Source organism: Vespa crabro, chromosome 10 (assembly GCF_910589235.1).
Source record: "Vespa crabro chromosome 10, iyVesCrab1.2, whole genome shotgun sequence".
NCBI classification, from domain to species: Eukaryota; Metazoa; Arthropoda; class Insecta; order Hymenoptera; family Vespidae; genus Vespa; species Vespa crabro.
The window spans coordinates 2,304,243-2,318,109 of NC_060964.1; the positions used below are offsets into that span (position 1 = coordinate 2,304,243).

The 13,867-nt window shown below is 30.4% G+C and overlaps 3 protein-coding genes across 5 annotated transcripts; 2 read left to right on the forward strand and 1 right to left on the reverse strand.

Annotated features, from left to right (window-relative positions):
- Window positions 1-2,008: 2,008 nt before the first annotated feature.
- On the reverse strand, window positions 2,009-9,802 carry LOC124427346 (SUMO-activating enzyme subunit 1). Of its 2 annotated transcripts, none has more exons than XM_046970176.1 (7): window positions 9,705-9,802; window positions 3,608-3,716; window positions 3,241-3,412; window positions 2,913-3,169; window positions 2,610-2,794; window positions 2,408-2,540; window positions 2,009-2,334 (listed from the first exon to the last, which is right to left on the reverse strand). In XM_046970176.1, exons 2-7 carry the CDS (start codon window positions 3,700-3,702, stop codon window positions 2,175-2,177), a joined length of 1,002 nt encoding a protein of 333 aa, XP_046826132.1. In that variant the 5' UTR covers window positions 3,703-3,716; window positions 9,705-9,802; the 3' UTR covers window positions 2,009-2,174. The 2 variants fall into 2 exon arrangements, with proteins under 2 accessions (XP_046826132.1, XP_046826131.1); XM_046970175.1 differs by lacking the exon at window positions 9,705-9,802 and adding an exon at window positions 4,349-4,397.
- LOC124427344 (protein C12orf4) lies at window positions 3,996-8,355 on the forward strand. The gene is made up of 10 exons (XM_046970171.1): window positions 3,996-4,315; window positions 5,047-5,560; window positions 6,385-6,606; window positions 6,715-6,918; window positions 7,003-7,115; window positions 7,192-7,328; window positions 7,396-7,513; window positions 7,671-7,789; window positions 7,866-7,991; window positions 8,094-8,355. The coding sequence occupies exons 2-10, from the start codon at window positions 5,055-5,057 to the stop codon at window positions 8,205-8,207; spliced, it is 1,659 nt and encodes a 552-aa protein (XP_046826127.1). The 5' UTR covers window positions 3,996-4,315; window positions 5,047-5,054; the 3' UTR covers window positions 8,208-8,355.
- Window positions 9,803-9,844: 42 nt separating the features above from the next.
- On the forward strand, window positions 9,845-12,951 carry LOC124427345 (leucine-rich repeat neuronal protein 1-like). 2 transcript variants are annotated; one of them, XM_046970172.1, is made up of 5 exons: window positions 9,845-9,975; window positions 10,406-10,762; window positions 10,894-11,495; window positions 11,693-11,942; window positions 12,321-12,951. In XM_046970172.1, exons 1-5 carry the CDS (start codon window positions 9,916-9,918, stop codon window positions 12,381-12,383), a joined length of 1,332 nt encoding a protein of 443 aa, XP_046826128.1. In that variant the 5' UTR covers window positions 9,845-9,915; the 3' UTR covers window positions 12,384-12,951. The 2 variants fall into 2 exon arrangements, with proteins under 2 accessions (XP_046826128.1, XP_046826129.1); XM_046970173.1 differs by having other exon boundaries at window positions 11,693-12,951.
- The last annotated feature ends 916 nt before the right edge of the window (window positions 12,952-13,867 follow it).

Consider the following 13,867-nt stretch of genomic DNA (forward strand, 5'->3'; position numbering starts at 1 on the left):
ACGTATTGTCGGGGGCAATACTTCGCTTGCTCTCTGTCAATAAATACGCCCGAAGATATTTTTACGGTGGTAATAATTTCCGTCGCACACCGTAAATCAAGGAACGGACGGGATGTGTGAAGGGCACACCCTTTTTTTCTTTTCTTTTTTCCTCCTGCTCTCTCTCTCTCTCTCTCTCTCTCTCTCTTTCTTTCTTTCTTTCTTTCTCACTTGAAAACCGCGAAAAAAGGGCCGCAAGGTCGAAGAAGTTAAGGACCTTAACGTCGTGTCTTGAGTACGTTTATACAACCATAAAGTATAAACTCTTAGCAAAATTCCTTTCGTGGAATGGACTAATAAAATTGTTAACATTAAAAAGAGCATATTGTACTTTCAATTGTACGAGCTTAGCGCGATTTGTATCGATTATTTTCCATTACGATGGATGACGAGTCTAACATTCCTAAAGAAATACACATTGTATCGATCTACTTGTAAAAGTGGAGTACATGTACACACAGAGTACTCGTAGTTATGGTACATATGAAAGTGTGATTATGTAGATTAGTAGTGGAAGTAGTCTTGGTAAATTCCTTACCTGAGTCACGGGAAGTACCAACGAGTCTCTTACGTTATTTAACGTGTTTCTCGAGTCGTCACGCGATCGTGTAAAACTCTGTGAGAGGTGCCGCATCACCCTTTCTAATGTTTTCAACGATTGTCCGACACGTAGAATCAAATGGTGTGCCAGCTGAAACGAGAAAGAAAATGAGAAAGTTAATAGAAATATTTTCAATTTTATTATGTCATACGGGATTACATATATACATATATACCATACAAATGTATAACATTGAGAGCGTCTATGAGGAAAAAAAATGAGAGAGAAAGAGAGAAAAAAAAATTTGCTAAATCGAATCATCGAGTCGACGTTAAAGTTATAAATCGTCAAGACTAACAATTCGATATGCTTTTCGAGTCGCGAGAAAATGCATCAGTCACGTAATATCCACGTTATACCACACTCAAATACGATGCAATGGTGTAACAGTATAACGGGTAAACTTTAACATGGTTTAGGTGAAGCTCGACTAATGGTTTTTCGACGAGCACCAAATAAACTATCATGAAAGATAATTCGACAGCCGTGAAGAGAGAGAGAGCACGTGCCTGTATCGTTAAGGGAAATGTCATTTATACCTGTATAAAGGCAACTACATGTACATCTAAGGCATGACATCTATGAGGATCATTAGATTTACATACACCCCCTACTACTACTATTACTATTACTACTACTACACCACGTAATCGTTGCAACGTTCAACGACATCGTGTCTATGGGGAAAGACGATACATCATAATTCCCAGCTACTACTACCTAGGAATAAACCTTCAACCCCTCACTTCTACCCCTCTCTCTCTCTCTCTCTCTCCCTCCCTTCGGTGAATATCGATATGAAGTCTCTTAAAAAACACGCGATTCAGCGAAACTTTACTTAACGAAATATAGAAAATAAAAATGTGTCGTATTTTTCGAAGATTATAAAATAAATGTATGTTTTAAAGGAATAATAAAATATTTATGAAAAACTACTTTCAACATCGACGTAAAAATATTGTCTTCTTTCGTTGTAGAAAGTAATATCGGTTGGTTGATAATAAAACGTAACGAGTCATATCCTAAACCCGCAAAATCCTGGGCTCTCTTCCGTTCTCATTTTACGTATTACGACGTATTTTCCGTGCAATCGGCCACGAGAAAAGTACGAGCTGCTTTATGAAATGTACAATGTGAATCGCGCGTACGAGTACGTGGAAAGTTTCTATGAAAAGTGAAATCATGTTTAAAATTGAATGTTAGTATACGACTGAAACGTGGGTTGCCTTTGCTAAACATTCGTAATGTTCTCGTTTTTTTTCTCTAATATCACAGTGTGTACGTGGTACACGGACACATGTGTGTGTGTGATTACAGTACGTTGTTTACTACAATAACATGTTACAAAATTAAAATAGAAAAAAGTTGTTGGATAAACATAGATACAACTTTATTCATAATACATAAACTTTTTATCAAACTATTCAATAGTTATATTAATTTATTAATAAAGTACAAAAAAACTTATTATGAGAACCTGAAAAAAATAATTTCAAGAAATTACAATGATGATGATAATAATACCTTATGATTATTACGCCAATTTTAAAATTTTGCCGCACAACGTCTGTGGATTGAAAAGAAAAACATTATTATGGGGAGCTTCTTTTTGTGATACAGCCTTTATAATCTCTTGAGACATAACCCCACCTACTATGGCACAAATTGGACTAATTTGACCATACAAATCTCCCCTGAATTAAATAAAATATACAATGAGAAATTTTTTTAAGTATATTCTTAAATCAATAAAACAAAAATACATACTCTATCAAAGAATTTATTTTATCTCCTAGTTGATATTTTTCTATAATGGCTGTTGATTCTGTTTTCAATTTTTCTGAACCTCTTTCATTAGGTAAAGGGTCACACTTATACTTCTCACGATAATGCAACATTACTGCAAAATTTAACAAGATTATAATATTTATTTAATACTATAATTATTATTAAGAAAGAAAACACTTACTCATCATCATATAATACATTTCTGATTCCCTTGTAGGAAGACGACTTTTATCTATATCTATGATAGACTCAAAAGGAACGAAATTGTCCTTACGTTTTTCAGTAATAACAATCTTTTCAAATTTTTCTTTCCCTTTGGGTTCACCACCTGCTTCAGCATTTACTGGTTTAGTTTGCACAATATCCCTAAAAGTATAGCTCTTTGTTTATGTCCAATATAAATACTTTTCTACAAAAAGTATTTGTAATTAAAAAAATAATAAAAAAGTATCTGTAATTATTTTTCTACATAAAGTTTACTTACTCAACATATTCATGTTCATCCAAATCAGCAAAAGTATATCCAAAAGTACCCCAAACATCTCCAGCAAAGAATTTTATCTTATGCTGTCTACATATTTTATTAAGTCTTTTTAATTGAGTAATAGTACACTGAGTAGCACAGATAACATTGAAATTACTGAAATATTCATCCGGTTTATCATCTATATTGGTAGAATCTGCTTCTACATTGACCATAGGATTCAAATTCTGAGTTCTTTGTAAAGATGCTTCTGCTTTCTGTGAATACACAATGGCATATAGAAAAATGACATAATTATATTAAATGAATCAATAAAAAACTTACATACATTTTTACCAATCTGATCATTAGGTATAAAAAACTGGGAACAAGTATCTTCTATTGTCATATTTCTGTGATCTAAAAGGGTAATTGTTTTAACGCCTGCTAATATAACATTTTTTGCTATTTCAGCACCAAATCCACCAAGTCCTATCAATAATACTTTTGCTGATCTTAATCTGTAAAAAGATAAGAACACTTATGATATTATTTCTAATATTAATAAAGTTAATTGAAAAAAAAAATAAAACTTTTTTATTTTTCTTTCTTAAACTTTTCAAAATGTTTTTATTAAATAAATTTATTAATAATCATAAGATATTTATTACTATGCTTTAACGCTAACTATCTTTTATAGGTTAGAATAATCATACCGCTTTTGCGATTCCAGACCCCATAGACGAATTTGCCGATCGTATAATTCAGCTTCAGCATCCGTTAGCTCTGCGTGATTTTTATCATCGAACATGATAGAATTCGTTACTTAATATACAAGAGAAAATATAAAAAGTTATTAAAAAGAAATAGCAAACAATGTGCAAAAATCTGATAATGCCGCCAAACGCGATACAGTATTACCAACGTTATAATTTCCCGCTTTAAATATCAAATATATCAATAATTTAATCTTATTCGTTAATTTAACTTTATAAAATATATTTAATTATATATATATATGTATAACTTAGATATAATCGAAGAAACGATTTTACTTTATTCAAAGAAATAAATGCGTAATAAATTATATTCTCAAGTAAATTCAAATATTAGGTTGGGAACACTGAATTAAGTCATCGCAGAGGCGTTACAGTTCGGTCAGTGATTGTTGCTTTTATGAGTAACATATTATTTTAAAACGATCATTTAACAATGTGCGATAAATTAAACGGAGCACGCATTAACCATTTAAGGAGATTAAATTGTTGTTAACGATAATATGGATAGATTAAAAATTTAATTAACAAGTTTTAGGTTAACTACTATAGAATCATAACATGACATTCAACAACGATCTTTCATTTAAATCTTTTTTATATTACTAAAAGTATTGAAATCATTTCTATTTTCTATAAGTAATAACCGTAAGTATTGTCTTTTCTTTCTTGTTAATATACCTTCACATAGATTTTTGTTACATGATTAAGATTATATCAATTTACAAGTGATTCAGTTAGTTTACATTAATGCCCTCTTGCGTCGATAATAAAAATCTAAACTTTTCAAACTTTTTTATAGTAAAATATTATATAAAAATAAATTTGATATTTTATGTCATTGAGGGTAATTGATTTTGAAAAGTATTACGATTTTTAAATATTTTCTTAAATCGAAAGAACTAAAACTTTAAAATATTGTATTTGTTGATAAAATAAATTGAAAAACATATAAAAAAGAAATACAAAATTATAAGAATTAAATCAATAATAAAAATTCCTTTTTAATGAAAATATTAAATTTATTTTAAAAATGGAATTGATCTAATAGATAATTAAATTAGGTGTAAAAATGTTTATCGAGAAAAGATCCATAGTAAACAAACTTGCATATATTTCTAAGGATTATCTTTAACCTTTTGATCCGAATGTTGCGAAAGTTCACCTTAAAGCAATAATATTTGCTTTACAATCAAACCGTATTAACTTCTTATACTTTTGTAATAATCATATGTTTTTTTTTTTTTATAATAATACAATTTAATTTCTTAATATATTTAATAGATATATCTTAATCTTTTAATTATTACATTTACTGAAATCAATGTTTTAAAACAATTTATACTAATTTCATATAATATAAGATTTTGAATTTTTAGTATAAAAAATGAGTCTACTTGAAGAAGAATATGTTGAAAAGGTTTTTATGTTCCGATTTCCAACATGTACAACAAATGAGGAATATGTATTAGAAATACCTTTAAAAATTCCATATCAAGGTTCTATCAAAGAATTGACATATAGGATTATGTCATCATTTAAATTACCATATTATATTGAGTCTGATTTAATGGATACTATACAACGTACTATTAAAGAGTTAACTCTACAATTTTATGATGAGAAGTCAGAAAAAGTTATAAACGCTACGAAAAAAGGTGATCTGAATATAGAGGATATAATTAAAAACTGGGAAAAGACATATAAACAAAAAACAGTAGAATATGCAGATCCAATAGGAACAACGGATGAAGAATTATTTGCAGCAGCTTACCATAGATTAGTACACTCACCATCTTTAGAACCAATTTTACAAGCAGAACATAAATATGGTAGAGATGTCACAGAAGTCATTCAAATGAGGAACACTGATTACGAACAGCTTACTCAAAAGTTAGTACTTATATACGCAGTCTATGATTTACTTAAGAAGAAAGAAAAAAAAAGAAAAAAAAAAGAAAAAAGAAAAAAAGAAGCAAAAAAATATTTGTATTTAAAATATTTGTATTTGTATATTCCCATGTGAACGTTCTTATTAGATAATTAGCTTAATCAGTAAAACAAAAATGTAATGTATAATATTTTATTTATCTATTATATTCCATTAGAAAATCTAATAGCAGAGAAAGGTCAAGATTCCAATATATCAATAGAAATATATATAGAACGTGAATTATGATTTACATTGACCTTTCTGTATAGATTATCAGTAACTTTAGTACTATTAAGATTATACGGTAAGCAAACGATCGTTTTCACGATTTATTCTTACAACGTACTACTTATCGTGAATTAATTGATGGATTTATTAGGTTTGAATTGAGAAACCTATTTTTTTTTCTTTTTTTTTCTTTTTTTTTTTTGTTTTTAACTAATAAATTATATAGACACACGATCGTTTTAATTATAACGAATATAATCCACCCCTTTCTTCTTATACGTCTAAAATTCTATAGATAATCCTATATAGAGACGAATAAATTCGATAACGAGTACGTTCCTTATAAGTTATAAATTCTTATAAATCAGGTATGATTGCGTTAACAATAGAAAATCACAAGGCATATACCACACTTGACCTAAGCAATTAATATATTTTCACTTGAATGCAATTGCCCTACTATCATCATAGAGGCTTGGTTAGTTGACCCTCCGCTATTTAAAGAATATACAAACAGAATATTCCGTTTGAGAATGAATGGAAAAATGTCTTCCAGGCAAACCGAGGAAATGCGTGTTGCCGTTGAAGCTTTAGAAGCTGGTTCAACTGAAAAATCCATAAACGACATGGCTGGTCGTCATTTTGAAGAGCAAAGTTTGCTACAGGGCCATTGGGGTTCGAGGGTCGATGCTTTAAAATTAGAACAAAGACGACAGTATCGTAATTGGATTATGAGATTATTGGAAGAACAACAAACGAACATGTTACCAACTCCTGTGTAAGTTTTTATTTTCTTTTCTTTTCTTTTTTTTTTTTTGGGTCTATAAAAAAACAACATAAAAAATCCTTTGATTATATTCAAAGAAATTAATGAATATAATATTAGGGGCTCACCGATGGTACCAATGCCACCGATAAGACCAGCATTAGGTACATTTGTTCCAAACGAAGAAAAACAAACGTCGGATTATACTGTGCTCGAAGAAAGTTTTACTATACATTTAGGCTCGCAAATGAAACAAATGCATAATATTCGAATACTCACAGGCGATGTTCTCGATTTTTGTCGAACGAAAAAGAGCGATACTGGGTAAAAAAAAAAGAAAGAATATGAAATTATTTATTTTAACTAATATAAAAATGTTTACAATTTTGCGATATATTTATATAATAGGGATCCAACGCCACAGAGATTGCAAACGGCTTTAGGATTATATTCGAACGATTTATGTGGATTGGTTTTGTTAAGCGACAATCATCTCGGAAGTTATTCCGGAATAACGAAAGGTGTTCGATTAATAAATAATCGTTAATTAATTAAAGTTATCTTTTAATATATCTAATACGCCGCGATGCATTGTAGAATTGTGCTCGATATGTCAATTGACGACAGAATTTCATTTTCCACCGATTGACGAACAATTGGAAAAAATTCGTGAGGATGTAAAAGAAGTTGTAGCTTGGCGACAAGCTCATCATCGTGAAGGAAGTGATCCTCAGGTAACATATTATCCTCTGGATTTTATAAATGTCAATAATGAAGATCGATGATTCTTCATGATTTTAGACAAAAAAACCAATGAGTAAAACGTTACAAACTGGTGACGTTTTTATCACGAGACATTCCAATTTAGCACAGGTCCATGTAGTATTTCACATGGTGGTAAATGATTCATTAAGATCTGGTAGGTGTGATCATTATCTATGAACAGAGATAGAAAGAGAAAGATAGAGAGGGTGAGAGAGAGTGAGAGAGTGAGAGAGAGTGAGAGAGAGAGGAAAAGAAAAATTACAAAAAAAAAGGTAGAAAGAGAAACATATTTTCTAATTAACAAATCGTAGGTGATATTAATTCAAGGCATCCGGCCATTTTGGGGTTGAGGAATATTTTAAAAACAGCTTGTTGCAATGATGTTACCACCTTGACTATACCAGTCCTATTAGTTCATGAAATGACAGAGGTCAGCAGTTTTCATGATTCTTATTTGAAACACGACTTAAAGAATTAATATAATTCGATCGATTTTTAATCATCAGGAAATGACAGTGGCATGGTGCACCAAAAGGGCCGAACTCGTTTTCAAATGTGTCAAAGGTTTTATGATAGAAATGGCATCATGGGGTGGAGCAGAATTGAAGAATTTACAATTTCTTGTACCAAAAGTACATTAGATATACATATATCTTTCATACGAAATATTATCGTATAGTATTAATACTATCAAATTTCTAATCATTATTAATATACGTATGTATTTTTCATAGGGAATGTCGGAAGAAGTTTTTGGAACACTAGCGACGATGTTACCTAGCATATTTCGCGTATCGAATCCATTGGTATTTAAAGCTACGAGTACACCGCAAACTCCAAAAAAATGATCGCCTATCTTGCCTTTGTTATTGAACACAAATCCAAAATACTACGATATTTGTTACTATGTATTGCATATATCTAAAATATAATAATTCATTTCGAACGGTTAATGATGATACAAACACTGTGAATAAACGTCTGACTCTTAATGAACTTTTTGTTTATATTTATTTCGCACCGTAACACTGATTTCTCAATAAATCATTTGCGTTGTTTTTCATTCTTTTTTATTTATTTATTTTTTTTTATTTTCTTTTTTTTCATTTTTTTTTATTCTTTTTTTTCATTTGCTTTCTTCCTTCGGCCAAACACGAAGAGAATTATTTAAAAAAAAAAAAAAAAAAACGGCCGGAATAAATTTATATTGCAGAATAAAATATGCCGATATCGTATAGGTTGGCACGGATTAATAAAAAAAATTTACAATATTGATAAAAAAAAATGGTCTTTAATTTTACGAGCTCTCGGGCAATAACAATTTGTATCGAAGGTCAGAGAGCAAAAAAAAAAGGAGGAGAAGAGGAAGAAGAAGAAGAAGAAGAAGAAGAAAATGATTATACCTGGGTGTAATATAAATTTAAAAAGAAATCCTTGGGTCTCTCTCTTTCTTTCAATATCGTAAAAAATGATAATTCGTTCACGGATATATGCATAATGATATCGTACATTTTTAAATGTTAATTAATTTAACCGATGATGCAGAACTCGATGAAAATGTTATCATTGTTAGACTTTCAGTTCATCTACACGAAGTCATCTTTATCGCGTTCTCCCTTTATTTTTATTCCCAATGAACATGGTAGAAAATAGATTACGTTTATAACATTTCGTTGCACCGAAAATTTTCAAACAATACTTTCTCTCTCTCTCTCTCTCTCTCTCCTTTCTTTCTTTCTTTCTTTTAAGATCAACACACCGACGAGATTTTACAATCAACGTCAGCTTCAAATCGAACTCTCCGATATCAAAATTTATACGAACGGGTGGTGTGTAAATTATATTAAAAAAAAATATATAAGAACGATTAAGCTTGACGGTAAAAACAATTATACGTCCGGTAGCTCATGATTGTACTGATAATAATAATAGTATTAGTAACGGGGAAACAAGTGCGAATGGCTAAACGCGAGTAATAATCGCGGTTTATCTTAAAAGTGGTACGTTCGCCTCTCGGCGGTTCTGAACTTTTGATCGGAAACGTATCCTTTCATTGCAAGTGCCCCGCGAAACGGAATGGTACATCTTTGAAAGAAAAAATTATTTATACTTCGTTCAACGTGTAAGGAGTAATATAAAATAAAAGGAACGAAACAAACAAATATGAAATAATATTAAAGAATATCAAGAGAAAATATTGAAATAGAAAAACGTAACTATCGTTCGTGTGTACAAATTTTTTGAAGATTTAATTTCCATTTTAGGACTGTTAACTTCTGAACTTTTTATAAATATCAATGAACCGTTCGAATTAAGATTGAAGTTAGATTTGTAATTATAATTACCCCATCCGAGCCCCTCGTAGTTCGGCACTGGACGAAGCAAGCAGGGATCGTCGCTGATGAATTCGTTGTCATTCCGCTGGACCGTTCTGCGAGAGACATTCTTCGAAGTTAACAGTCTCGGTTATAAGAAAGTATCGAAACGATCGATCGATCGATCGATCTATTTTTCTCTAAATCGGATCTAAATAATCTAGACGCAATACTGTACGATATGTTGCTCGGAATATTCGTAGTTTTTGCTTCGATCCTGTCATCCGTTTTGGCAACCACGGTGGGTGATGTTCCGCGTATTGTTTTCATTATCATTATCATCATCATCATTGTCGTCGTCGTCATCATCATCATCATCATCATCACCATCATCATCATCATCATCATCATCATCATCATCGTTGTGAATATTTCCTTTAATGATTCTTTATTTCAAATTTCGCTTATTACAAACAATTCGTAATCGTTTTGGATAAATGCGACATTCTCTGAAATATCTTCTTCCGGTTTCATTATCATTTCTTATTTCTCTCTCTCTCTCTCTCTCTCTCTCTCTCTCTCTCTCTCTCTCGCTTTCGCTCTCTCCTAATGTTTTTGTTCCATGTTAATGGAACATAATGTTTTAATCTTACAATCATAATAGTTCACAAAACAAATGAAAAAAAGGAGAGAAAAAGATAAATAGCAAATACGAATATTTAATTTTTTAGGTTAATCTTACCAATAACGGTTTAAAGAAAGAAGATTTCTTCTTAAAAATTCAATCGGTTATATCGCTGAGCGAAGTGACAGATTTAATATTACGTCAAAATCAATTTGACAGTTTTCTCGATTGCTCGACGAATTTAGCTTCCTTGAAAACATTGGATCTATCGCAGAATCATCTGCAACGTTTCTTTTTCCTTTGCAAAGACGAATACAATCTGCAAGTATTAAATGTCAGCCATAACAAGTTGGAATATATTGATGACAATGCGCTCAATGAAAGAATATTGAAACTTAAAATATTGGATTTATCATCGAACAAATTGTCTATCGTCAATGAGACTATGTTGGAACATTTAAAGGTACGTTTTATCTTTTACAATTTTAATCCACAAAGATATCCCGCCGTAGACATTTAAATTTAAAAAGCTAAAGAAGATAACAAAACATGGAGGTACAAGTATAATTTAATGGTGGCTCTCTCTGTCTTTAGATTTTAGAATTTCTCTCGTTAGCTGACAATCCGATCGGTGATGGAATTCACGAAAATGCATTTTGGACGTTGAGTGCGTTGAAACATCTCGATTTAAAAAACGTTTCGAGTTCTTTCTTCTCCGCTGAGCTATTTAAAAATTTAATTAATCTTTCGATTTTGAATTTATCATGGAACCCGATAAGTATGATCCCTCTTTTACCGATGACTCTAGAAGAACTTGATATATCGGGAACGGAAATCTTTCAACTGAATGGTTTATTCCTACCACAACTAAGAGAACTTAAAATGAATAATATGCCGAATTTGACGAAACTTTCATTAAATGATTTAGAAAATTTAACAAGCTTGGAGGTATTATCATTAGCAGGATGTAGAAATTTGGTGCAACTTACGGTTTGGCCACATCATGGCCTTTTATTACCACGACTTCAACGTTTATCGATCGAGAATTGTGCTTTGGAAACTTTGGAGTCTGATCTTCGATTGATTTTACAAAGAACAGCTGTTGTAAATCTTCGGGATAATCCATGGAAATGTGATTGTAAAATGCAATGGCTTAACACGAATAATTCTTTGAAAGAATTGAGCACAGAGATCAAGTAAGACAAATTCATATGATAAGAGTTTATCACATTTTTTCAATAGTCTCAGGTGTTATCTCATAGATGGCTCTAGCAATACCTTCTCTAATAGAAATTCTTCTTCAAAAAAAAAAAAAAAAAAAGTATCTCCATTCACATTTAAATGTCCTTTAATTATATTACGCACGATTCATGAATGAATGTGTTATATTTAGATGTTCCATGCCAGAACGACATCGTAGCAAACTTCTCAAGGAAATTCCAATCTACGAATTGGAATGCGAATCAGTTTCATCGATTTTTTATCCAATTTTATGGTCCGGCATAACATTGCTAATCGTTTTCGTGATACTTCTAAGTGTTTTCTTCGCTTTTAAGAAACAAGATGGAAAATGGAAAATGGAATTCGTTAGAAATCGGGATACTGTTACATACACAAACGTTGTGGAGTCATCGAATGATTTGGTAAGAATATTAACTGTCAATGATAATCACGAATGTAATGACGAATGAAGAAAAAGAAGAAAAAGAAATAAAATCGTGATAATATAAGTATAGAAAATAATATAATAAGGATATAAATAATAAGAAAACGGATCGTTTTCAACAACATAATATATATTCTAATTTTAGCAATTAGAAATTATTGCCAAGAAAAAAAAAAAAAAAAAAAAAGAAAGAAAAGAAAATCTTTGTGTTACATATACGTGTACAGTACTTTCTTTCACGATCATACATGCGTAGCAATATATTATAAAGAACGAATCAATAATTATAATAAATTGCAATACGAATTGTGATTCAATGACAAATTGTATAAATATATTATTTGATTATTTTCAGACTTCAAGTTGTACGTTAAGTATAGTAAAGTCTACCATTTCCTCGTATCATCCAAATCATTGATTTCTTATTAAAGTTATTATCAAACGAATAAATAAAACAAATTCTAAAGAGAATTATTACGAATTAATCGGAATAAAGGACTTTGATTGCATATGAAGATATCAAAATAAACTCATTCATAATTCTCAATTCATATAGAATTTTGTCTATATGATTATAATCACCATTAATAATAAAAAGGTTAAATCAATGAATAACAAATTATTGCAAATGATTAATTATTGATTCATAATATATTTTCGTCCAATACAGAATCCCTTTATGTATATAATCAAATAACACGTAAGAAATAAAATATGATATCTTAGATGATAAACGATCTTTAGATTCATAGATCCATAGGATAGATCAAGGCTCGTTCCGTGCCATTACCATGCACTCTCTCTCTCTCTCTCTCTCTCACCCTCTCCCTCTCTGTCTCTATCTATCTTTCTCTCTCTCTCTCTCTCTCTCTCTTTTTCTCGAAACTCGATTCACCGGTTAGCAATTACAACAAGTTCGAGTGTTAACGTATTCGATAATAGTGTAAGTTCTTTGTAAACGAATAAAACACTTTTGTCAGTAGGCATCCAACTGTTTTTCAAAACCCTTTACCTTTCCAAACCTTGTACGTAAACTGTTGCAATACCACAATGGAAAGAATACAAAGAGGAAAATGGTTGATTGCGTTCGAATGAAACTGAAGAGGAATATTTTTCTTGTCCGTTCTTTTTTCTTCCTCTTTCTCTCTTTCTATCTACCTTTTTTATTCTTTTCTTTATTTTTTCCTTTCTTTCATCAAAGGCAACACACAATCGTACAATATTATCGTAGAAAAATCTTCGTGTAATAACATGTATAATAGAAAATAAATGATGATTTCATACGAATCTAAGAAATCAATTTGTAATTGATCGAAGATTTCTCGCGAATTAAACGTCGTTATTAAATGGATCGTATTAATTCTCTCAGTGTAAAATAACTTTTTGTTCCTTGTTTATATCTGACTATTGTATAACGTGAAAATTTACAATTAAAATTTACGACATGACAATTAAATTTTCATTTGTATCAGATAAAACGAAACTGAACTTAAAGAAATATATATATATATATATATATATATATATATATATATATATGTATATATATATACCATATTATATTTTCTTAATTAAATTCGATTAATTAACAACAAATAAAATTATTTAATTATTGCTCAAAAGAAAAAAAGAAAAATAAAGTAGGACAACCTCAAAGAAACTTTCAAAATCGACAAAACGTTCGAACTTAATAAGAAAGAGAGGGAGAGAGAGAGAGAGAGATGGATAAATTATCGCACGCACGCATACAATGATAGTTTCCATAGATAAAAAGAAAAAGTCAGACGATATTGATGATTCCGTTGGTACGTACTTACGTGTGTACATGTACTACTCATGTATACATATATATATATATATATATGTATGTAAGTATATAATGCTTACATATTGAAGAAAGAA

Bases quoted from the DNA above. Each gene is read 5' to 3' on its own strand.
- LOC124427346 (XM_046970176.1), bottom strand. From the start codon at position 3,702: ATGTTCGATGATAAAAATCACGCAGAGCTAACGGATGCTGAAGCTGAA. The intron at 3,413-3,607 runs GTATGATTATTC...ATCTTTTTACAG, and splicing joins GGTCTGGAATCGCAAAAGCG to ATTAAGATCAGCAAAAGTAT. The intron at 2,335-2,407 runs GTATGTATTTTT...TATTTAATTCAG, and splicing joins AAAATAAATTCTTTGATAGA to GGGAGATTTGTATGGTCAAA.
- LOC124427344 (XM_046970171.1), top strand. From the start codon at position 5,055: ATGAGTCTACTTGAAGAAGAATATGTTGAAAAGGTTTTTATGTTCCGA. The intron at 7,116-7,191 runs GTGTTCGATTAA...GATGCATTGTAG, and splicing joins TTATTCCGGAATAACGAAAG to AATTGTGCTCGATATGTCAA. The intron at 7,790-7,865 runs GTCAGCAGTTTT...TTTAATCATCAG, and splicing joins TAGTTCATGAAATGACAGAG to GAAATGACAGTGGCATGGTG.
- LOC124427345 (XM_046970172.1), top strand. From the start codon at position 9,916: ATGTTGCTCGGAATATTCGTAGTTTTTGCTTCGATCCTGTCATCCGTT. The intron at 10,763-10,893 runs GTACGTTTTATC...CTCTGTCTTTAG, and splicing joins CTATGTTGGAACATTTAAAG to ATTTTAGAATTTCTCTCGTT. The intron at 11,496-11,692 runs GTAAGACAAATT...TGTTATATTTAG, and splicing joins GAATTGAGCACAGAGATCAA to ATGTTCCATGCCAGAACGAC.